At 48.5% G+C, this 23,770-nt stretch overlaps 1 protein-coding gene across 1 annotated transcript; it reads right to left on the bottom strand.

Moving 5' to 3' along the window:
* Positions 1-14,586: 14,586 nt before the first annotated feature.
* Positions 14,587-15,462, bottom strand: LOC119306200 (dirigent protein 21-like). Its single transcript, XM_037582492.1, has one exon. The coding sequence runs from the start codon at positions 15,410-15,412 to the stop codon at positions 14,852-14,854; it is 561 nt and encodes a 186-aa protein (XP_037438389.1). The 5' UTR covers positions 15,413-15,462; the 3' UTR covers positions 14,587-14,851.
* Positions 15,463-23,770: the final 8,308 nt, after the last annotated feature.

Raw genomic sequence — 23,770 nt, 5'->3', positions numbered from 1 at the left:
TGGTGTCAAGCGCATGAAGAAGCTCCATGCCGATGGACTTTTAGAGTCTCTTGATTATGAATCGTTTGACACGTGCGAACCATGCCTCTTGGGCAAAATGACCAAGACTCCGTTCTCCGGAACAATGGAGTGAGCAACCAACTTGTTGGAAATCATACATACCGATGTGTGCGGTCCAATGAGCGTTGAGGCTCGCGGAGGATATCGTTATGTTCTCACTCTCACAGATGACTTGAGTAGATATGGGTATGTCTACTTAATGAAACACAAGTCTGAGACCTTTGAAAAGTTCAAGGAATTTCAGAATGAGGTGGAGAATCAACGTGACCGAAAGATAAAATTCTTACGATCAGATCGTGGAGGAGAATACTTAAGTCACGAATTTGGTACACACTTAAAGAAATGTGGAATCGTTTCACATCTCATGCCGCCTGGAACACCTCAGCGAAACGGTGTGTCCGAACGTCGTAATCGCACTCTATTGGATATGGTGCGGTCTATGATGTCTCTTACCGATTTACCGCTATCATTTTGGGGATACGCTCTAGAGACAGCTACATTCACTTTAAATAGGGCACCGTCTAAATCCGTTGAGACGACACCGTATGAATTATGGTTTGGAAAGAAACCTAAGCTGTCGTTTCTAAAAGTTTGGGGATGCGAAGCTTATGTCAAGAAACTTCAACCTGAAAAGCTCGAACCCAAGTCGGAAAAATGCGTATTCATAGGATACCCTAAGGAAACTGTAGGGTATACCTTCTACTTAAGATCCGAAGGCAAGGTCTTTGTCGCCAAGAACGGATGCTTTCTGGAAAAATTGTTTCTCTCGAAAGAAGTAAGTGGGAGGAAAGTAGAACTCGATGAAGTACTACCTCTTGAGCGGGATAGTGACGCAGCACAGGAAACCGTTCCTGTGATGCCCACACCAACTGAAGAGGAAAACCATGATAATGATCAAGGCACTTCGGATCAAGTTACTGCTGAACTTCGTAGGTCCACAAGGACACGTTCCGCACCAGAGTGGTACGGCAACCCTGTCCTGGAAATCATGTTGTTAAACAACAATGAACCTTCGAACTATGAAGAAGCAACGGCGGGCCCGGATTCCAACAAATGGCTTGAAGCCATGAAATCCGAGATAGAATCCATGTATGAAAACAAAGTATGGACTTTGACAGACTTGCCCGATGATCGGCGAGCGATAGAAAACAAATGGATCTTTAAGAAGAAGACGGACGCGGATGGTAATGTTACCATCTATAAAGCTCGACTTGTCGCTAAGGGTTATCGACAGGTTCAAGGGATTGACTACGACGAGACATTCTCTCCCGTAGCAAAGCTAAAGTCCGTCCGAATCATGTTAGCAATTGCCGCATACTATGATTATGAGATATGGCAGATGGACGTCAAAACAGCATTCCTTAACGGGCATCTTAAGGAAGAACTGTATATGATGCAGCCGGAAGGTTTTGTCGATCCTCTGAACGCTAACAAAGTATGCAAGCTCCAGCGATCCATTTATGGACTGGTGCAAGCATCTCGGAGTTGGAACATTCGCTTTGATGAGATGATCAAAGCGTTTGGGTTTATGCAGACTTATGGAGAAGCCTGCGTTGACAAGAAAGTGAGTGGGAGCTCTGTAGCATTTCTCATATTATATGTAGATGACATACTCCTGATGGGAAATAATATAGAATTTCTGGACAGCATTAAGGCCTACTTGAATAAGTGTTTTTCAATGAAGGACCTTGGAGAAGCTGCTTATATATTAGGCATCAAGATCTATAGAGATAGATCGAGACGCCTCATAGGTCTTTCACAAAGCACATACCTTGATAAGATTTTGAAGAGATTCAGAATGGATCAGTCCAAGAAGGGGTTCTTGCCTATGTTACAAGGTATGAGACTGAGCTCAGCTCAGTCACCGACCACGGCAAAAGATAAAGAAGAGATGAGTGTCATCCCCTGAGCTTCAGCCATAGGATCTATTATGTATGCCATGCTGTGTACCAGACCCGATGTAAACCTTGCCGTAAGTTTGGTAGCAAGATACCAAAGTAATCCCGGCAAGGAACACTGGACAGCGGTCAAGAATATCCTGAAGTACCTGAAAAGGACAAAGGACATGTTTCTCGTTTATGGAGGAGACGAAGAGCTCGTCGTAAAGGGTTACGTCGACGCTAGCTTCGACTCAGATCTGGATGACTCTAAGTCACAAACCGGATACGTGTATATGTTGAATGGTGGAGCAGTAAGCTGGTGCAGCTGCAAGCAGAGCGTCGTGGCGGGATCTACGTGTGAAGCGGAGTACATGGCAGCCTCGGAGGCAGCACATGAAGCGATTTGGGTGAAGGAGTTCATCACCGACCTAGGAGTCATACCCAATGCGTCGGGGCCGATCAAACTCTTCTCTGACAACACTGGAGCTATTGCCCTCGCAAAGGAGCCCAGGTTTCACAAGAAGACCAGGCACATCAAGCGTCGTTTCAACTCCATCCGTGAAAATGTTCAAGATGGAGACATAGAGATTTGCAAAGTGCACACGGATCTGAATGTCGCAGATCCGCTGACTAAACCTCTCTCGCGTGCAAAACATGATCAACACCAGAACTCTATGGGTGTTCGATTCATCACAATGTAACTAGATTGGTGACTCTAGTGCAAGTGGGAGACTGTTGGAAATATGCCCTAGAGGCAATAATAAAAGTATTATTATATTTCATTGTTCATGATAATTGTCTTTTATTCATGCTATAACTGTATTATCCGGAAATCGTAATACACGTGTGAATACTTAGACCACACTATGTCCCTGGTAAGCCTCTAGTTGACCAGCTCGTTGTGATCAACAGATAGTCATGCTTTCCTGACTATGGACATTGGATGTCGTTGATAACGGGATCACATCATTAGGAGAATGATGTGATGGACAAGACCCAATCCTAAGCATAGCATAAAAGATCGTGTAGTTCATTTTGCTAGAGCTTTGCAAGTGTCAAGTATCTCTTCCTTCGACCATGAGATCGTGTAACTCCCGGATACCGTAAGAGTGCCTTGGGTGTACCAAACATCACAACGTAACTGGGTGACTATAAAGGTGCATTACAGGTATCTCCGAAAGTAGCTGTTGGGTTGACACGGATCGAGACTGGGATTTGTCACTCCGTATGACGGAGAGGTATCTCTGGGCCCACTCGGTAATGCATCATCATATTGAGCTCAATGTGACCAAGGTGTTGGACACGGGATCATGCATTACGGTACGAGTAAAGTGACTTGCCGGTAACGAGACTGAACAAGGTATTGGGATACCGACGATCGAGTCTCGGGCAAGTAACGTACCGATTGACAAAGGGAATTGCATACAGGGTTTGATCGAATCCTCGACATAGTGGTTCATCCGATGACAACATCGAGGAGCATGTGGGAGCCATCATGGGTATCCAGATCCCGCTGATGGTTATTGACTGAGAGCGTCTCGGTCATGTCTACATGTCTCCCGAACCCGTAGGGTCTACACACTTAAGGTTCGGTGACGGTAGGGTTATGAAGATATGTATATGCAGAAACCCGAATGTTGTTCGGAGTCCCGGATGAGATCCCGGACGTCACGAGGAGTTCCGGAATGGTCCGGAGGTAAAGAATTATATATAGGAAGTGCTATTTCGGGCATCGGGACAAGTTTCGGGGTTATCGGTATTGTACCGGGACCACCGGAAGGGTCCCGGGGGTCCACCGGGTGGGGCCACCTGTCCCGGGGGGCCACATGGGCTGTAGGGGGTGCGCCTTGGCCATCATGGGCCAAGGGCACCAGCCCCTATAGGCCCATGCGCCTAGGGTTTCCCCCTAGGAGGAGTCCTAGTAGTGGAAGGCACCCCTAGGTGCCTTGGGGGGGAGGGAAACCTCCCCTAGGCCGCCGCCCCCCTAGTAGATCTCATCTACTAGGGCCGGCGCCCCCCCCCTTGGCACCCCTATATATAGTGGGGGAGAGGAGGGACTTCACACACCAGCCCCTAGCGCCTCCACCTCCCCCCGTTACGTCTCTCCCTCGTAGTCTCGGCGAAGCCCTGCTGCTGTGACGCCCTGCATCCACCACCACGCCGTCGTGCTGTTGGATCTTCATCAACCTCTCCTTCCCCCTTGCTGGATCAAGAAGGAGGAGACGTCTCCCGTCCCGTACGTGTGTTGAACGCGGAGGTGCCATCCGTTCGGCGCTGGTCATCGGTGATTTGGATCACGTCGAGTACGACTACATCATCACCTTGCAAGCTTCCGCACGCGATCTACAAGTGGTATGTAGATGCAAACTCTCTCCCTAGACTCGTTGCTTAGATGAACTCATAGATGGATCTTGGTGAAACCGTAGGAAAAATTTTAATTTTCTGCAACGTTCCCCAACAACGTGCGGTGCCGGAACCAGCAGCCTCGCTAGATGGGCGTCTACTGGGTTTTCTGGCATAGGAGCCGGGCAGAATCTGCTCCGCCTTCCTCATCCAGTCCTGTCAAAGGAAAAGGGGAAATTAAAACCCGCATAGAGTCAAACTGTGAAAAGCAAGTGTCCCGTAAAGGGGTAGAATCACTTACCTCGTCGGCTTGACGCTGCGAGCGAAATCCGTGATCTTCAGTCGCGGATGCGAGGGCTTCGGCGCCCTTAAACAGCACCCTCCAGGCGCCTTCGTACGTCGTGTTGAAGAGCCCGCTCAGCGCCTGGTGCTGCTCCGGATGGAACTCCCACAGATTGAATGCCCGCTCCTGGCATGGGAGAATCCGGCGGACGAGCATGACTTGGACCATGTTAACCAGCCTGAGCTTCTTCACCAGCTTCTGGATACAGGCTTGGAGTCCCGTCAGCTCCTCCGAACTACCCCACAGCAAGCCCTTCTCTTTCCAGGAGGTGAGCTGCGTGGGATACCAGATCTGAACTCGGGGGCCGCCGCCCACGCAGGGTAGCGTGGCTCGGTGATATAGAACCACCTCGATTGCCACCCCTTGACGGATTCCACGAAGGCCCTTTCGAACCAAAGGACGTTGGGCATCTTGCCCAACATGGCGCCTCCGCACTCCGCTTGAGTGCCCTTCACTACCTTCGGCTTGACATTGAAGGTCTTGAGCCACAAGCCGAAGTGGGGCTGGATGCAGAGGAAGGCCTCGCACACGACGATAAACGCCGAGATGTTGAGGATGAAGTTTGGCGCCAGATCATGGAAATCCAGGCCGTAGTAGAACATGAGCCCCCGGACAAAGGGGTGAAGTGGAAAGCCCAGTCCGCGGAGGAAGTGGGGAAGAAAAACGACCCTCTCATGGGGCCTGGGGGTGGGGATGAGTTGCCCCTCATCGGGCAGCCGGTGCGCAATGTCGTCGGACAGGTAGCCGGCGCTGCGCAGTCTTTCGATGTGCTCCTCCGTAACGGAGGAGGTCATCCACTTGCCTCCCGCTCCAGACATGACTGGGGAAGGTTGAGACGAGATGTGCGGGCTTGGGCACTGGATCTCGAGTGCGCGGAGATGGATAAGCAAAGGAGGAAGAAGGCGTAGGTGAAAAGGTGAATCCTTATCCCTTATATGGGCGGGCGAAGTCTACGCGTCCCCCACCGGCCTGGTAAAACTTGCTTATCCCCCAAGCGTCACCTTCAATGGCGCGGTTGGGTTACCCACGTCCATATTGATGAGATTCCCGGATTAAGTGGGAACACGATCTCTGCTTCGAAAAGACGTGCCAAGGGAACGGCTTCGCTAAATGCGCTGGGGTGGTAGAGTAAAAAACGATTCAAGTAATGGCTTGGTAGTGGCGTGATGTCATGCCGCAAAAAACATCAGCAGATTGAACTTGTGTATATATTATTCTCTCTACGGTGGAATGTGGAATTTATTTTGCAGAGCCGGACACTATCCTGGTGTTCACAATCTTCTATCATTCGGAGGAGGAACCTGCCTTGCAATGCCAAGCAATATACACGCCGGACTTACATTGAAGCCTGGTTCAGGGGCTACTGAGGGAGTCCCGAATTAGGGGGTGTCCGGATAGCCGGACTTCCATCATCGGCCGAACTATCATCGGCCGGACTATCATCATCATCGACCGGACTCCAAGACTATGAAGATACAAGATTGAAGACTTCGTCCCGTGTCCGGATGGGACTTTCCTTGGCGTGGAAGGCAAGCTTGGCGATACGGATACGTAGATCTCCTACTATTGTAACCGACTCTATGTAACCCTAGCCCTCTCCGGTGTCTATATAAACCGGATGGCTCTAGTCCGTAGGACACAACAACAACCATTACAATCATACCATAGGCTAGCTTCTAGGGTTTAGCCTCCTTGATCTCGTGGTAGATCCACTCTTGTAAACATCCACAATATCAATATCAATCAAGCAGGACGTAGGGTTTTACCTCCATCAAGAGGGCCCGAACCTGGGTAAAACATCGTGTCCCTTGTCTCCTGTTACCATCTGCCTAGACGCACAGTTCGGGACCCCCTACCCGAGATCCACCGGTTTTGACACCGACAGTCGGGCTTAGAGTCTTACTCAACTTCACACCTTGTAACACAGGCAAGAACCCTTTCTTTGCTTGATCCATTTTCAACTTCTTCAAAACTTTGTCAAGGTATGTGCTTTGTGAAAGTCCAATTAAGCGTCTTGATCTATCTCTATAGATCTTAATGCCCAATATGTAAGTAGCTTCACCGAGGTCTTTCATTGAAAAACTCTTATTCAAGTATCCCTTTATGCTATCCAGAAATTCTATATGATTTCCAATTAGTAATATGTCATCCACATATAATATCAGAAATGCTACAGAGCTCCCACTCACTTTCTTGTAAATACAGGCTTCTCCAAAAGTCTGTATAAAACCAAATGCTTTGATCACACTATCAAACCATTTATTCCAACTCCGAGATGCTTGCACCAGTCCATAAATGGATCGCTGGAGCTTGCACACTTTGTTAGCTCCTTTTGGACCGACAAAACCTTCCGGTTGCATCATATACAACTCTTCTTCCAGAAATCCATTCAGGAATGCAGTTTTTACATCCATTTGCCAAATTTCATAATCATAAAATGCGGCAATTGCTAACATGATTCGGACAGACTTAAGCATCGCTATGGGTGAGAAGGTCTCATCGTAGTCAATCCCATGAACTTGTCGAAAACCTTTTGCGAAAAGTCGAGCTTTGTAGACAGTAACATTACCGTCAGCGTCAGTCTTCTTCTTGAAGATCCATTTATTTTCAATTGCTTGCCGATCATCGGGCAAGTCTACCAAAGTCCACACTTTGTTCGCATACATGGATCCCATCTCAAATTTCATGGCCTCAAGCCATTTTGCGGAATCTGGGCTCACCATCGCTTCTTCATAGTTCGTAGGTTCATCATGGTCTAGTAACATGACTTCCAGAACAGGATTACCGTACCACTCTGGTGCGGATCTTACTCTGGTTGATCTACGAGGTTCAGTAACAACTTGATCTGAAGTTCCATGATCATCATCATTAATTTCCTCACTAATTGGTGTAGATGTCACAGGAACCGATTTCTGTGATGAACTACTTTCCAATAAGGGAGCAAGTACAGTTACCTCATCAAGTTCTACTTTCCTCCCACTCACTTCTTTTGAGAGAAACTCCTTCTCTAGAAAGGATCCATTCTTAGCAACGAATGTCTTGCCTTCGGATCTTTGATAGAAGGTGTACCCAACAGTTTCCTTTGGGTATCCTATGAAGACACATTTCTCCGATTTGGGTTCGAGCTTATCAGGTTGAAGCTTTTTCACATAAGCATCGCAGCCCCAAACTTTTAGAAACGACAACTTTGGTTTCTTGCCAAACCACAGTTCATAAGGCGTCGTCTCAACGGATTTTGATGGTGCCCTATTTAACGTGAATGCGGCCTTCTCTAAAGCATAACCCCAAAACGATATCGGTAAATCAGTAAGAGACATCATAGATCGCACCATATCAAGTAAAGTACGATTACGACGTTCGAACACACCATTACGATGTGGTGTTCTGGGTGGCGTGAGTTGCGAAACTATTCCGCATTGTTTCAAATTTAGACCAAACTCGTAACTCAAATATTCTCCTCCACGATCAGATCGTAGAAACTTTATTTTCTTGTTATGATGATTTTCAACTTCACTCTGAAATTCTTTGAACTTTTCAAATGTTTCAGACTTATGTTTCAATTAAGTAGATATACCCATATCTGCTCAAATCATCTGTGAAGGTGAGAAAATAACGATATCCGCCACGAGCCTCAACATTCATTGGACCACATACATCTGTATGTATGATTTCCAATAAATCTGTTGCTCTCTCCATTGTACCGGAGAACGGTGTTTTAGTCATGTTGCCCATAAGGCACGGTTCGCAAGTACCAAGTGATTCATAATCAAGTGGTTCCAAAATTCCATCAGTATGGAGTTTCTTCATGTGCTTTACACCGATATGACCCAAACGGCAGTGCCACAAGTAAGTTGCACTATTATTATCAACTCTGCATCTTTTGGCTTCAACATTATGAATATGTGTATCACTACTATCGAGATTCATCAAAAATACACCACTCTTCAAGGGTGCATGACCATAAAAGATATTACTCATATAAATAGAACAACCATTATTCTCTGATTTAAATGAATAACCGTCTCGCATCAAACAAGATCCAGATATAATGTTCATGCTCAACGCTGGCACGAAATAACAATTATTTAGGTCTAATACTAATCCCGAAGGTAGATGTAGAGGTAGTGTGCCGACTGCGATCACATCGACTTTGGAACCATTTCCCACGCGCATCGTCACCTCGTCCTTTGCCAGTGTTCGCTTAATCCGTAGTCCCTGTTTCGAGTTGCAAATATTAGCAACAGAACCAGTATCAAATACCCAGGTGCTACTGTGAGCTCTAGTAAGGTACACATCAATAACATGTATATCGCATATACCTTTGTTCACCTTGCCATCCTTCTTATCCGCCAAATACTTGGGGCAGTTCCGCTTCAAGTGACTAGTCTGCTTGTAATAGAAGCACTCAGTTTCAGGCTTAGGTCCAGACTTGGGTTTCTTCTCCTGAGCAGCAACTTGCTTGTTGTTCTTCTTGAAGTTTCCCTTTTTCTTCCCTTTGCTCTTTTTCTTGAAACTAGTGGTCTTGTTGACCATCAACACTTGATGCTCCTTCTTGATTTCTACCTCCGCAGCCTTTAGCATTGCGAAGAGCTCGGGAATCGTCTTATCCATCCCTTGCATGTTATAGTTCATCATGAAGCTCTTGTAGCTTGGTGGCAGTGATTGAAGAATTCTGTCAATGATGCTATCATCTAGAAGATTAACTCCCAGTTGAATCAAGTGATTATTATACCCAGATATCTTGAGTATATGCTCACTGACAGAACTATTCTCTTCCATCTTGCATCTATAGAACTTATTGGAGACTTCATATCTCTCAATCTGGGCATTTGCTTGAAATATTAACTTCAACTCCTCGAACATCTCATATGCCCCATGACGTTCAAAACGTTGTTGAAGTCCCGGTTCTAAGCCGTAAAGCATGGCACACTAAACTATCGAGTAGTCATCAACTTTGCTTTGTCAGACGTTCACAACATCTGGTGTTGCTCCTGCAGCAGGCCTGGCACCCAGCGGTGCTTCCAGGACGTAATTCTTCTGTGCAACAATAAGGATAATCCTCAAGTTACGGACCCAGTCCGTGTAATTACTACCATCATCTTTTAACTTTGCTTTCTCAAGGAACCCATTAAAATTTAACGGAACAACAGCACGGGCCATCTATCTACAATCAACATAGACAAGCAAGATACTATCAGGTACTAAGTTCATGATAAATATAAGTTCAATTAATCATATTACTTAAGAGCTCCCACTTAGATAGACATCCCTCTAATCCTCTAAGTGATCATGTGATCCAAATCATATAAACCATAACCGATCATCACGTGAAATGGAGTAGTTTTCAATGGTGAACATCATTATGTTGATCATATCTACTATATGGTTCATGCTCGACCTTTCGGTCTCAGTGTTCCGAGGCCATATCTGCATATGCTAGGCTCGTCATGTTTAACCTGAGTATTCTGCATGTGCAAAAACTGGCATGCACCCGTTGTAGATGGACGTAGAGCTTATCACACCCGATCATCACGTGGTGTCTGGGCACGACGAACTTTGGCAATGGTGCATACTCAGGGAGAACACTTTTATCTTGAAATTTAGTGAGAGATCATCTTATAATGCTACCGTCAATCAAAGCAAGATAAGATGCATAAAAGATAAACATCACATGCAATCAATATAAGTGATATGATATGGCCATCATCATCTTGTGCTTGTGATCTCCATCTCCGAAGCACCGTCATGATCACCATCGTCACCGGCGCGACACCTTGATCTCCATCATAGCATTGTTGTCATCTCGCCAATCTTATGCTTCTACGACTATCGCTACCGCTTAGTGATAAAGTAAAGCATTACAGGGCGATTGCATTGCATACAATAAAGCGACAACCATATGGCTCCTGCCAGTTGCCGATAACTTGGTTACAAAACATGATGATCTCTTGCAATAAAATTTAGCATCATGTCTTGACCATATCACATCACAGCATGCCCTGCAAAAACAAGTTAGACGTCCTCTACTTTGTTGTTGCAAATTTTACGTGGTTGCTACGGGCTTAGCAAGAACCGTTCTTACCTACGCATCAAAACCACAATGATAGTTTGTCAAGTTGATGTTGTTTTAACCTTCACAAGGACCGGGCGTAGCCACACTCGATTCAACTAAAGTGAGAGAGACAGACACCCGCCGGTCACCTTTAAGCAACTAGTGCTCGTGGCGGTGAAACTAGTCTCGCGTAAGCGTACGCGTAATGTCGGTCCGGGCCGCTTCATCTCACAATACCACTGAACCAAAGTATGACATGCTGGTAAGCAGTATGACTTATATCGCCCACAACTCACTTGTGTTCTACTCGTGCATATGACATCTACGCATAAAACCTGGCTCGGATGCCACTGTTGGGGAACGTAGTAATTTCAAAAAATTCCCTACGCACACGCACGATCATGGTGATGCATAGCAACGAGAGGGGAGAGTGTCATCCACGTACCCTCATAGACCGAAAGCGGAAGCGTTATCACAACGCGGTTGATGTAGTCGTACGTCTTCACGATCCGACTGATCAAGTACCGAACGTACGGCACCACCGAGTTCAGCACACGTTCAGCCCAATGACGTCCCTCGAACTCCGATCCAGCCGAGTGTTGAGGGAGAGTTTTGTCAGCACGACGGCGTGGTGACGATGTTGATGTTCTACCGACACAGGGCTTCGCCTAAGCACCGCTACAGTATTATCGAGGTGGACTATGGTGGAGGGGGGCACCGCACACGGCTAAGAGATCAATGATCAATTGTTGTGTCTCTAGGGTGCCCCCCTGCCCCCGTATATAAAGGAGCAAGGGGGGTGCGGCCGGTCAAGGGGAGAGGCACGCCGGGAGGAGTCCTACTCCCACCGGAAGTAGGACTCCCCCCTTTCCTAGTTGGTTTAGGACTTGGGAGGGGGAAAGAGGAGGGAGAGAGGAAGGAAGGGGGGCGCCGCCCCCTCTCCTTGTCCTATTCGGACTAGGGGGGAGGGACACGCGGCCTAGCCCTGGCCGCCTCTCCTCTTCTCCGTAAAGGTCCACTAAGGCCCATTAACCTCCCGGGGGGTTCCGGTAACCTCCCGGTACTCCGGTAAAATCCCGATTTCACCCGGAACACTTCCGATATCCAAACATAGGCTTCCAATATATCAATCTTCATGTCTCGACCATTTCGAGACTCCTCTTCATGTCCGTGATCACATCCGGGACTCCGAATAACCTTCGGTACATCATAACACATAAACTCATAATAAAACTATCATCGTAATGTTAAGCGTGCGGACCCTACGGGTTCGAGAACTATGTAGACATGACCGAGACACGTCTCTGGTCAATAACCAATAGCGGAACCTGGATGCTCATATTGGCTCCCACATATTCTACGAAGATCTTTATCGGTCAGACCGCATAACAACATGTGTTGTTCCTTTTGTCATCGGTATGTTACTTGCCCGAGATTCGATCGTCGGTATCTCCATACCTAGTTCAATCTCGTTACCGGCAAGTCTCTTTACTCGTTCCCTAATACATCATCTCGCAACTAACTCATTAGTTGCAATGCTTGCAAGGCTTAAGTGATGTGTATTACCGAGAGGGCCTAGAGATACCTCTCCGACAATCGTAGTGACAAATCCTAATCTCGAAATACGCCAACCCAACATGTACTTTCGGAAACACCTGTAGAGCACCTTTATAATCACCTAGTTACGTTGTGACGTTTGGTAGCACACAAAGTGTTCCTCCGGTAAACGGGAGTTGCATAATCTCATAGTCATAGGAACATGTATAAGTCATGAAGAAAGCAATAGCAACATACTAAACGATCGTGTGCTAAGCTAACGGAATGGGTCATGTCAATCACATCATTCTCCTAATGATGTGATCCCGTTAATCAAATGACAACACATGTCTATGGCCAGGAAACATAACCATCTTCGATTAACGAGCTAGTCAAGTAGAGGCATACTAGTGACATTCTGTTTGTCTATGTATTCACACATTTATTATGTTTCCGGTTAATACAATTCTAGCATGAATAATAAACATATATCATGATATAAGGAAATAAATAATAACTTTATTATTGCCTCTAGGGCATATTTCCTTCACGAGGATGCGGTCATACCGGCCAGACCTGACTGTAAAGTGCAGGGTGTGCTCCTTACCAATAGGGCACGATTAGGAGGTGGTAGGGGATGTTGCGCGCGCTGTTGACATAGCGGGTGGAGACGGCGGCCAGCGTGCGGCTCCCTAGAAGATGACCTTCTTCCGCCACCATGCCCAGCATCCTGGCAAATGCGCCCTCCCAGCTCAGCACACCGATGACAAGCTCGACGGTGGCCTAGCTGGCGTATACACGCTTCAGCGTCATTAGCTCAAACACCTCCTAGGCGACCTGGAACTGGCTGGTGCGCTGCGCCGCGTGCAGCACGGTGTTGAAGGCGGATAGTGAAGGGAGCACGCGGTGGAGCGCCAGGTACCGGCAGGCCTCGAGGGCCTCCTCCGGGAGGCGGAGCTGCGCGTAGGCGTGCACCAGGAGGTGGAGGCCGCGGGCCGTCGCGGTAGTGCCGCTGTCCCGTAGGCCGCGAAGAAGGCGTCCAGGAAATGTGAAGCCGGCGAGGAGGAGTGCCTGGTGATGGCGGCCTGGAGGAGGACGGAGGCGTGGCTGACGAGGGCCGCGTGGGCGAGGAGGTGCACGAGCAGGCAGTAGGAGCGGAGCGAGTGGGGCGACGGCGACGAGGCGACGGACCAGTGGAAGAAGTTGTGCGTGTTCTTGGCAATGGTCTCGGCGGAGGAGGGGGAGGGGCTGGGGTTCCTGTCGAGGGAGAGGAGCACGACGTCGACGTGGCCCTCGGGCGCCGCGGCGGCGGGGAACGCGGCGGAGAGCGCCTCCCACGCCACCCTCGGGTTATGCGCGAGGTAGTGGGAGATGTGCTGGGGCGTCGCCGCGGCGGCCGCGGGCACGGCGGAGGTGGCACCGCGGCAGGGGAACGGGACAACGCCACGCCTCTGGGAGTTCGAGGGCGTCGATCCTGGACGTACCGTCGGCGGCAGCGAGGGACGCCGATCCCGGAGGTCGGTGGCGGCGATCCCGTTCGTCGGCGGCAGGGAGATCGCACGAGTTCGCGGCAGGGAGATCGATGGATGGGGCGTTTGGTACGAAACGAGTACAGATAATATTTCATAACAAATTAAGTAGGTACATAATGCTTTCGTAATGAGATTTTTTTTCTATGGTGTGTGATGCGTCTTTAAAATCTTTTATTTGTTTACTTAAAATCTATTATTTGTTTCCTAAAAAAAATTGCAATAATGGGAGGTATCGGTTGATTTGGGTAAGTTAGTAAAGTTAGATCCGTGATTGCGTGTACGTTTGGAAAGTGCTGATTTGTAAGGAAAGAGCTAATGGATAAATAAACCGGTGAATAAAAAATCAGCGTCGATGGAAGGTGGGAGGAGGGACAAAAAAAATCAGACAAAGGTGGGAGGAGAGACGAAAAAAACAGCAAAAATAAACCGTGAAGACTATTCATCAACTGCTCTATTAGGAGTAGAGATGATTAAGGACTAAATCTTGGGAGCGTCGGCCCTGGTTCTTCCAATGACCGATCCGGCCACATTCATTTGCAGATATTACATTATCGCAATAAAAAGGAGGGATTACATCCTGCCTCTGACTGCTTGAGTGTCGTGGATGGTATTGCCACGAGGACGGGAGGGATATGAAGTTGTCATCAAGGAAATGATAGCTCTAAAATCTTCATCTACCCTGTGTAATTTTGTTCATGAACACTTGGCTTGGTCTTCTCTATGGCCCAGTTTGTATTCCCATGATTGTTAACCAATAAAATCTAGTGGATTCTGATCTCAAAAAAATCTCCCGTCCTGATATTCTTTTTTCCGATCAGCAGAAGACGTACAAACTTGAACCGGTGAAGTTGCCATACCCTATTGTGGAAAGAGGCAAAGAAAAACATACGAACTCTGATGAACTCATAGCCTGTATTCCCAGTCTCCACACAAAATACTTCTGATGATTGAATGGAAACAAGCTAGTGATTACGCAAAGTTTGGCGTATCACTCTCACGCAATCAACTCAAAGCTGCATTACAGGCTTACAGTTCCCCGAATACATGTCGCAGCAAAAGGGAAGAAAGGGAAGGAATTCTAATGGGCTCTCTCATCTCATAGTTGTTAGCCAGCGGACGCGACGCTCAGGCTCAGCTCAAGACGCAACGCCGTCGCGGCGCCGCCGCCGTCCAGCCGCTTCCCCCGCTCCGGGCGCAGGACGGCGCCGCGCCCGCGCGCGAACGCGAACGCGCCCGTGCCGCCCACCACACAGAGCGCCTCCTTGTCCCTGGCCACCTCCACGCAGAGGCTGCCGGACAGCCCGGGCGCGTCGAACGCCAGGTGCACCGTGTCGAACGCCGACATCGCCGAGCCGCGCTCGCCCGGGAGCACGAACCCCGAGGCCGCGCCGACGGCCGCCGACGTGAACTCCGGCCCCGCCGTCATCCGGTGGCGGAACACCAGCGCGCTCGCCGCCCGTTCGTCTCCGTGCGCGGCGGCGGCGCCCTGGTGCCGCTGCTGCTGCGTCGCGGCTCCTGACTTCGCCGGATGGATGTACACCGTGATAGCGCGGAGACCCCGGGGGCGCGCGGTGGACCGGTGGGGGAGAGGAGAGACGGTGGCGAGCAGGACGACGGCGAGGACGGCCGCGGCGATCACCACGCAGAAGATGACCTTGCCTAGCATTATCACGGCCGTCTCATTATGCACCGTGGTTTGGTTTTTGCTTACCTTGGACAGCCAAATGCAGCAGGAGTACTGTCCGCCGTGCTGAGCATTCTAGCTAGTGATCAAGCTGCAAGAGTGGTTGCGTTTACTACTACTTAATCCATTGTTATGACGCATAGGGTCAAACGTTAACTAAACCATTGACGAAAGGGTCGACGTCGATTAACTACGGACACGATGTTGTTAGTGCGGTTGGGCCGGTGGAGCATCGGCCATGTGCAAATGCGCAACTACTTTCCCGCGTAGTGTTGGCTGATTGTTCTTCTCTTTTATTCGCACGATTCGGAATGCAAAATCAAAACTTTTGTATCAGTTGTTCTTTTTTTTCACAGTAGCTATATGCTAATCGTCTGAATATGAAATTTGGATTAGTCGATTTCGAGTGAAGGAAGGAAGCATCGGAGGGAAGTAAGTATGCCGGCTTACATGAGAAGATATCCCATAATCTATCTTAGGCTGACAGACTACCCAATTATCTATCTTAGAGGTGTTATGAGGCATTTTTCACTATTTTGACCCTTTCAAAAAAATTCGCATAAAATAAACTTCACACAAAACTATTTCACGATCTGACACTTTTGGTAGAAACGCCAAGCTAGCTAACATTGTTGCACTTCATAAATAAATGGCAATATGGACAAGCTAGTTGAAACACCAAACCCCTTGGCGTTTCATGCTTGGGCAGCAACGCCAGGCACCCTTGGCGTTTCCAGCAACGCAGCATACTTTGGCATTTCTACCCTGCCACGTAGCGTCTAGACCAGGCCAGCAACGCTAGCTAGCTCGGCGTTTCTAAATAGAGAAGAAACGTCACGGCCTGTGGCGTTACCAAAAGGGTCAGATTGTGAAATAGTTTTTGTGGAATTCATTTTGTGCGAAAGTTTCATGAAAGGGTCAAAATAGTGAAAAGAGCGGGGAGGGGGGTGGAGGCAGGTTTGCCAGAAAAAACTGTGGGTATGGCCGAATTAGAGGGATGGCGCGGGGGAAGGGGAGGCGACGCTGACGCGGGAGTGCCGATGGCCACGGGCGACTGACAACATACGGTTAGGCCGGTGGTGGCTCGACAGTTCGAAGAAACAAGAAGATGGCTCGAGGTTGAAGATGCATATCTGTCCGTCTATTTTTCATCGGACGCCTAGAAACCAATCGACTGACCTAAATTTAGTTTCAGTCGACTAGTTTCCAGCGGGTCCCATTTTTTGTTTGAAGATGCGGACAGCTCAAGTATCAAAGTCAAAGCGTGCGAGCAGAGTGCATGGCTACTGACTACACTGTTCGTTGTCCCAAGTGAGTTCATATCATGTGATCACTTTATCAATTATTATCATGCTGACGCCACTGAAAAGCCAATCTTTTTTGACACAACTGGAAATCAGTCTCACAGTGACGGAACTGTGATCCGCAGACGCCTTCCGAATGCGTGCTCCAGATTTCCCGTGTGATTATCATAATCCTCTCAGCCTCAGGTGGGGCAGCGAGCCGAGCGATGACGCGACCTACTGTACTAGACAAGGATGGTTAAGGGCAAGGTTTGGTGAGCGAGATTTCAAATCACTCAAATCAGCAAGCGAGCCCGATTTCCGTCGACGAGACAAACTGCACTCATATCCAAACATGTGGTGCAAATGTCACCACACAGTTCGGCTCACAGTGGCTTAACACCAATTATGAGACCGGCTGATTTGATTTGATGTAAAAAGTAACGAGCGATGCTACATAAACTACACACGCGGAAGTGTCAGCAGCAGCAGCATCGGCCAAACTCTCGCAGCCGCAAATCCAAACGCTTAGCGTAGCCCCACAATAATGCACGCAGGAAACAGCAACAAAAGCCTACATGGGGCCAAGGGCGCGTACCCAATGAACAGAATTGCGATCCAACGCAAAAACAATTGGAAAAAACAGAGGTCCTCCGTATGATTGGGAGGGGGAGCTAGGGCCATCAAGGGATCCATGCAGGGCGCCCAATCAGATTCGGAGCGGACCAAAGCGCGATCATTGGGGCAATGTTCAGTGCACTGTGCACAGTGGATCCCATCGAGATCCATCCGTTCCTACATCCCTCGCACAAGACATCATCACGAGCGTGGATTAGTCTAACAGCGAGTTAGGGTAAGGCAGAAGGATCGTGGGACAGGAGGCAGAAAAGAGGGGAGGAGGAGGGGCACACGCATGTTCGCGGGGTGCAGGGACAGGATAGGGGATCTACACAGGAGGGAGGGCAGCGCCACTGTGCGGTGCACTTGGGTTGGGCGAGAGGTGACTTGTGCCCCGCCACCAGTCACCACCTTGGGTACCCGGCGCACGCATCCTCCGTCCACGAACAACTCGCCCGCTTGGATCTTGTGTCGGCGGTTGGACTTGTTGGACCAGCCATTGCCTCTGTTCTCTGACGCCGAGTTTTCTAGGGGTGGGAAAGGGATGGCTCTCGTCCGCGTAGCGTTCCTGCCACATTCACCCTTCGGTTTGATCCAGTGTGGTTGATTCTGATTTTGGACTGAAGTTTTTCTACTAATGAAGTCTCTCTCAAAGAGTTTTGCAATATATATCTCATGCACACGGCGGTAAGAAAAAAAATTAGACTTATTAGCTATTCCTCGGGTAATTAGAAATTTCGTCGAGGGCACGGCTGGTCCTAACAACCGAGCTGTCTGAGGACGCTTTCGTGGAGGTCGGGGCGGGAACCGGAGGCACTACCAGCCTCGGCATACTAAGACCGCTACAGTGACGGAGGTAGCGGAGGGTGCATCAGATTTACCGCAGGTGGCGGTGGAGACGGTGCAGGCTTTGGCTGCAGTTTCTTTGCCAGAGCCCATGCAGACTGGCGATCCTACTTCTGAGCAAGGTTCGGACAAGGCCGAGAGTGACAAGTTGTCTAAGTGGGCGGCTAAGAAGAAGAAGCTCACTTGTTTCCGTTGTGGGGAACCGGGTCACTTTTTGGTTCAGTGTACTGCGGAGTTATGTGATCTGTGCCGGAAACCTAAACACACAGCGGCCGACTGTCCTCTTATGTTGGGGCCTAAACCATCCGTTCAGATCTACGGAGTGTGTTGTTCAGAGTTGATGTTTTTTGAGTCTCCATCTGCGGAGCCTTCTGCGCCCATAGTGGAAACGTCATTCCCTGGTGTGGTGAAGGTGGTTCACGGGCCGTTGACCGAAGCACAGATCATTCAGAAGTTGAGAGAGCTCGCTCCGGGTAATTTTCAGTGGTCCTTACTTAAGCTCACCGATAACTCTTATAAAGTGGATTTCCCGTCTAAGGAGGATCAGGTGAGGATTCTCAAGTTCGGTATGAGCAGGGTCACAGGTACTAGTTATGTGCTGGAGTTTGATGAGTGGAAAAAGAAAGAGCCACAGGGCACACCCTTAACTCAGATTTGGGTTCGTTTCTCTGGTGCCCCGTCTGCCCCTCTGGACAGCTTCTTGGTGACCTGGAGCATGGGTTCTTTGATTGGCAGGACTGAGCAGGTGGATATGCAGTTCACTCGGGCTCATGGGGTGGCACGGCTGCTTGTCAGTGTCGCCAATATTCAGTTCTTGCGAGACGTGGTGCCTTGGACTTATGCGGGTGTTTTATATCAGTTGGATGTTGAGTATGAGGATCCTGATTTATTCAATGAGTTTGAGGATGATAATCCCATGGACACTTCTGAGGGAGGAGGGGGTTCGGGGAACCAGGATGATATTGCTAAGAGTAATGATGACAAGGCTAAGGGGCCTTCGGGGCAGTCTGACACTGCTGACTCCGCCCATGTTGGGTCTTCTATCACAGTTCCGACTACCACTCTTCAGCTTGGTTCTTTTGGGGCGTTCTCGGCTCCGCCGAGGTTGTCGTGTGACCGGGTCGTTTCTACGAGTCCGATGCTCAGTTTGCAGGTGACGAGGTCTGTTGAGTACGAAGGTGCAGTGGGGCAGGAGGTCCCGCCCACAGTTGTTTCCTCTCCCTCGGCGCCGGCTGTGGTGGCCGAGCCGGTGGTCGCGGGAGGAGATGACGAGCAGGAGGCTCGGCCCTCGGGGCCTTTGACGCCGGCGGTGCCGAGGGTCGGCGCGGCCCCCTTGGTGAGGTCGCCGACTTGCGGGGGAGCGGGCGCGCAGGAGGCCGTCGTCTCCTCTTCTGTTGCTCTGGAGGGCAGGCCGGGTGGTTTGGTCGCTGCGGCACCGGACTCCTTAGACCGCACTATGCCGAGTTCGCCGGTCTCGGGCATCGGCGGGTTATCCGTCGATAGGCCCTGGGAGCTCTCGTCGACACTGGATGTTGCTCCGGTGGCCCAGGCGCTGGCCACCGCTGTTGGGGGACGGGCAGGAGGCTCTTTCCCCAGCTCATCTTCTCGCGAGGAGGTCATCGCTTTCGGCGGGATCCCGGATCCTGTCTCTGCAGGGAGACGGGTCAGCGGGAGACTGCAGGAGCAGCCGGATGTTGATGACATGCAGCTAAGGTGCGCATTGAGGGCGGCCAAGTTGCGCGACGTCGAGCTTTCTACTGGTATGTCTGTTAATAAGTCTAATTTTATTATGCATTTTACCAATGATGAGATTGTGCAAAATGCCAACCAATTAGGAGTTTCACTTGGTAATAATGATCTAGAGATTTCTAAGTCTGTTAATGATATGCTAGATTTGGAAGCTGAACGAGTGTTAGAATTGATTCGTAACATAGCTGCAGTTAAGCCGATGAATGAGTCGGAGATTGATGCGCTTGGGGTTAGGGTTCTTGATGGTTTGTGTGCTGATCTTGACCCTGCGGTACAGGAGACGGAGGAGGAGGATGAGTATGCCTCTCCTGAAACCTCTAACCATGTGGATGAGTCTTTGGTGGTAGAGGCTCATTCCGAGCGTGCCGAACCTTCTGATGTTTGCGTTAGGCCTAAAAGGGCCTGGAAACAGAAGGTTTATCCGGTGTCGGCTGTGCGTAGAAGTGCTAGGATCCGTACCTCTAAAAAATTTCATGATGAAATATGAGAGGCATCTTTTGGAATAGCAGAGGTCTTAAAGACTTGGCTAAAAGACGGTTTCTAGCAGAGGCTTCTCTTGAACATCATTTAGACTTTATTGCTTTGTCCGAGACTGGACGAGGTAATTTTTCTCCACAATTTCTTAGCACCTTATCTGGGAGGGGGGTAGATTTTGACTGGCACTGCCTCCCACCTCGAGGAAGGTCCGGTGGGGTTCTACTCGGGGTTAAGTGCGAAACGTTGGAGGTTCGGAGTGTAGTGTTAGGTGAGTTCACGGTAAAGTTTCGGGTCAAAACTAAAGCAGATGGATTTGATTGGGCTTTGGTGGCAGTCTATGGGGCTGCGCAACCCGAGCTCAAGCCAGATTTCTTGGCTGATATGGTCCGTGTTTGCGGTAACGAGCAGCTACCCGTCTTAGTGGGTGGTGATTTTAACATTATTCGAAGAAAGGAGGAAAAGAATAATGACAACTTTGACGGCAGATGGTCGTTTATGTTCAATACTATCGTAGAAAGCTTGGATCTCAGAGAGATAGAGCTCTCGGGTAGGAAATTCACCTGGGCAAACTCGCTACCAGTTCCGACTTTTGAGATGCTCGATCGTGTTTTGGCGAGCGTCGATTGGGAACAGAAGTTTCCTCTGGTAACGGTGCAGGCGTTGACACGAGGTATCTCGGATCACACACAGCTACTAGTCGACTCAGGGGCTCAAACTCATATGGGTAATAAGAATATTTTCTCCTTCGAACTTGCTTGGTTTGAAATAGAAGGGTTTATTGAGTTGTTAGCTAGAGAGTGGGCTAAAGACTCGGGGGGAAGGTCACCCATTGAGCGGTGGCAGTGCAAGATTCATCATCTTCGAAGGTTCCTTCGTGGATGGGATAAGCATACGAATGGGATATATAAGGCTGAGAAGGAAAGACTCCTTATGATTATTCACTCCCTTGAGTTAAAAGCTGAAACCTCTATATTAGATACCAGCGAGCTGGAGTCTAAAGTGGAGGTCGAGTTAAGGTTGAAAGAGCTTCTCTGAGAGGAGGAATTGAAATGGGCTTTGAGAGCTAAGGTTCGTAAGGTTGTCCAATGAGAGGCCAACACTCAATTCTTTCATATGATTGCTAATGGAAAGCATCGTAAGAAGATAATTTTTCAATTAGAACAAGATGAAGGGACGATAGTTGGTCAGGAAAACCTGAAAGTTTACATTACCAACTATTATAAGCAGTTGTTTGGACCTCCGGAAGAGAGTTTTGTGTCCATGGATGAGTCAAGAGTTGAGGATGTTCCTCAACTTGAGACGGAAGAGAATGAGATTTGGACTACTCCTTTTACGGAGAAGGAGGTGTTTGAGGCCATTGCACAAATGAAAAACAATAAAGCGCCAGGACCAGATGGGTTTTCGGCGGAGTTCTACAAAAAGTGCTGGCATTTCATTAAGGGAGACCTGTTGCCGATGTTTCATGATTTGTTCTTTGGTCAGCTTCATTTGTTCAAGCTCAATTTTGGAACGATAACTCTTCTTCCTAAGAATACAAAGGCTATTCGCATTGAGCAGTTCAGGCCTATCTGTTTGCTTAATGTCATTTTCAAAATTTTCACCAAGGTTGGGACGAACCGACTCACGCAGATTGCGCATTCAGTTGTGCAACCGTCCCAGACCGCTTTCATGCCAGATAGAAATATCCTTGAAGGGGTGGTCGTCTTACATGAAACGCTCCATGAGATCCACTAAAAAAACCAGATGGTGTGGTTTTTAAAGTGGATTTTGAAAAAGCATACGATAAAGTTAAATGGCCTTTCCTTCAACAAGCTTTGCGTATGAAAGGTTTTGACAAGGCCTGGCGAGACTAGATTGAGTCCTTTACGTAAAAAGGGAGTGTAGGGATTAAAGTGAATGATGATATAGGTCACTATTTCCAGACACACAAAGGACTAAGGCAAGGAGATCCCATGTCACCGATTCTATTCAACATAGTGGTTGATATGTTATCTATTTTAATAGGTCGGGCTAAGGATGCGGGGCAGGTTTCTGGCTTGGTTCCGCACCTAGTTGATGGTGGTATATCCATATTGCAGTATGCTGATGATACTATCATCTTTATGGAGCATGACTTGGCGAAAGCGAGAAACATGAAGCTTGTGTTGTGCTTATTTGAACAATTGTCTGGACTCAAGATTAACTTCCATAAGAGCGAACTAATTTGCTTTGGAAGAGATAATGAGGACCAGGAGGCGTATAAGCAATTGTTCGGATGTGAGTTGGGTTCGCTACCATTTACATACTTAGGTATACCCATTCATCATCGTAAGCTGATGAACAAGGAGTGGAAGTGCATCGAGGATCGTTTTGAAAAGAAACTGAGCTGTTGGAAACGGAAGCTCATGTCATATGGAGGTCGATTGATTCTGATTAATTCGGTAATCACCAGTATGCCCATGTTTCGTTTATCCTTTTTTGAGGTCCCGGTGGGGGTCAGGAAGAGGTTAGACTTTTATCGATCTCGATTCTTTTGGCAGAATGATGAGTTGAAACGAAAGTATAGGCTTGCAAAATGGGACATCATCTGTAGGCCGAAGGACCAAGGCGGTCTAGGCATTGAAAATCTAGAGATCAAGAATAGATGTCTCCTTAGCAAGTGTCTATTTAAACTTTCGTCCGAAACAGAGCCTACTTGGGCTCAGATTCTGCGAAATAAGTATCTTCAGTCTAAAACATTGGCTCAGGTGACTGTGCGCCTGACTGATTCACCATTTTGGAAAGGGTTGATGAAAGTCAAGCCCCTCTTCTTTAATAGGGCAAAAATCTTAGTTGGTGATGGGGCTAACACGAGGTTCTTGGAGGATACGTGGCTTGGGGAGACGCCTCTGGCACTTCAATATCCTACTCTGCATAACATTGTTCAACGTCGAGAAGCCTACGTTGCAACTGTCTTACAGTCCACGCCTCTCAATATTAGCTTTCGAAGGACGCTAGTAGGTGATCGTTGGGAGGCCTGGCTTCATCTTGTACGAAGGCTGATGGATGTCCAGCTGTCTCAGCAGCCAGATAGATTGTTTTGGAAACTGACTAAGGACGGCAGGTTCTCGGTCAAATCCATGTATCTGGATGTCATAAACACTAGTGTCATTCCTTGCTCGAAGCACGTCTGGAAAGTTAAGGTACCTTTGCGAATCAAAGTGTTTATGTGGTTTGTGCATAAACAAGTCATTTTGACAAAGGATAATCTGGCAAAACGCAATTGGATGGGTTCTGCTAGGTGTAGTTTTTGTGATCGTAACAAAACTATCAGGCACCTCTTTCTAGATTGTCCGTTGGCTAAGATTCTTTGGCGTTCGATTCATATTGCTTTTAATATTACTCCACC

The sequence above is a fragment of the Triticum dicoccoides genome, chromosome 5B (assembly GCF_002162155.2).
Source record: "Triticum dicoccoides isolate Atlit2015 ecotype Zavitan chromosome 5B, WEW_v2.0, whole genome shotgun sequence".
Lineage (NCBI taxonomy): Eukaryota > Viridiplantae > Streptophyta > Magnoliopsida > Poales > Poaceae > Triticum > Triticum dicoccoides.
Note: the sequence above shows the minus strand (reverse complement) of the source record. Positions and strands in the feature narration are given on the sequence as shown.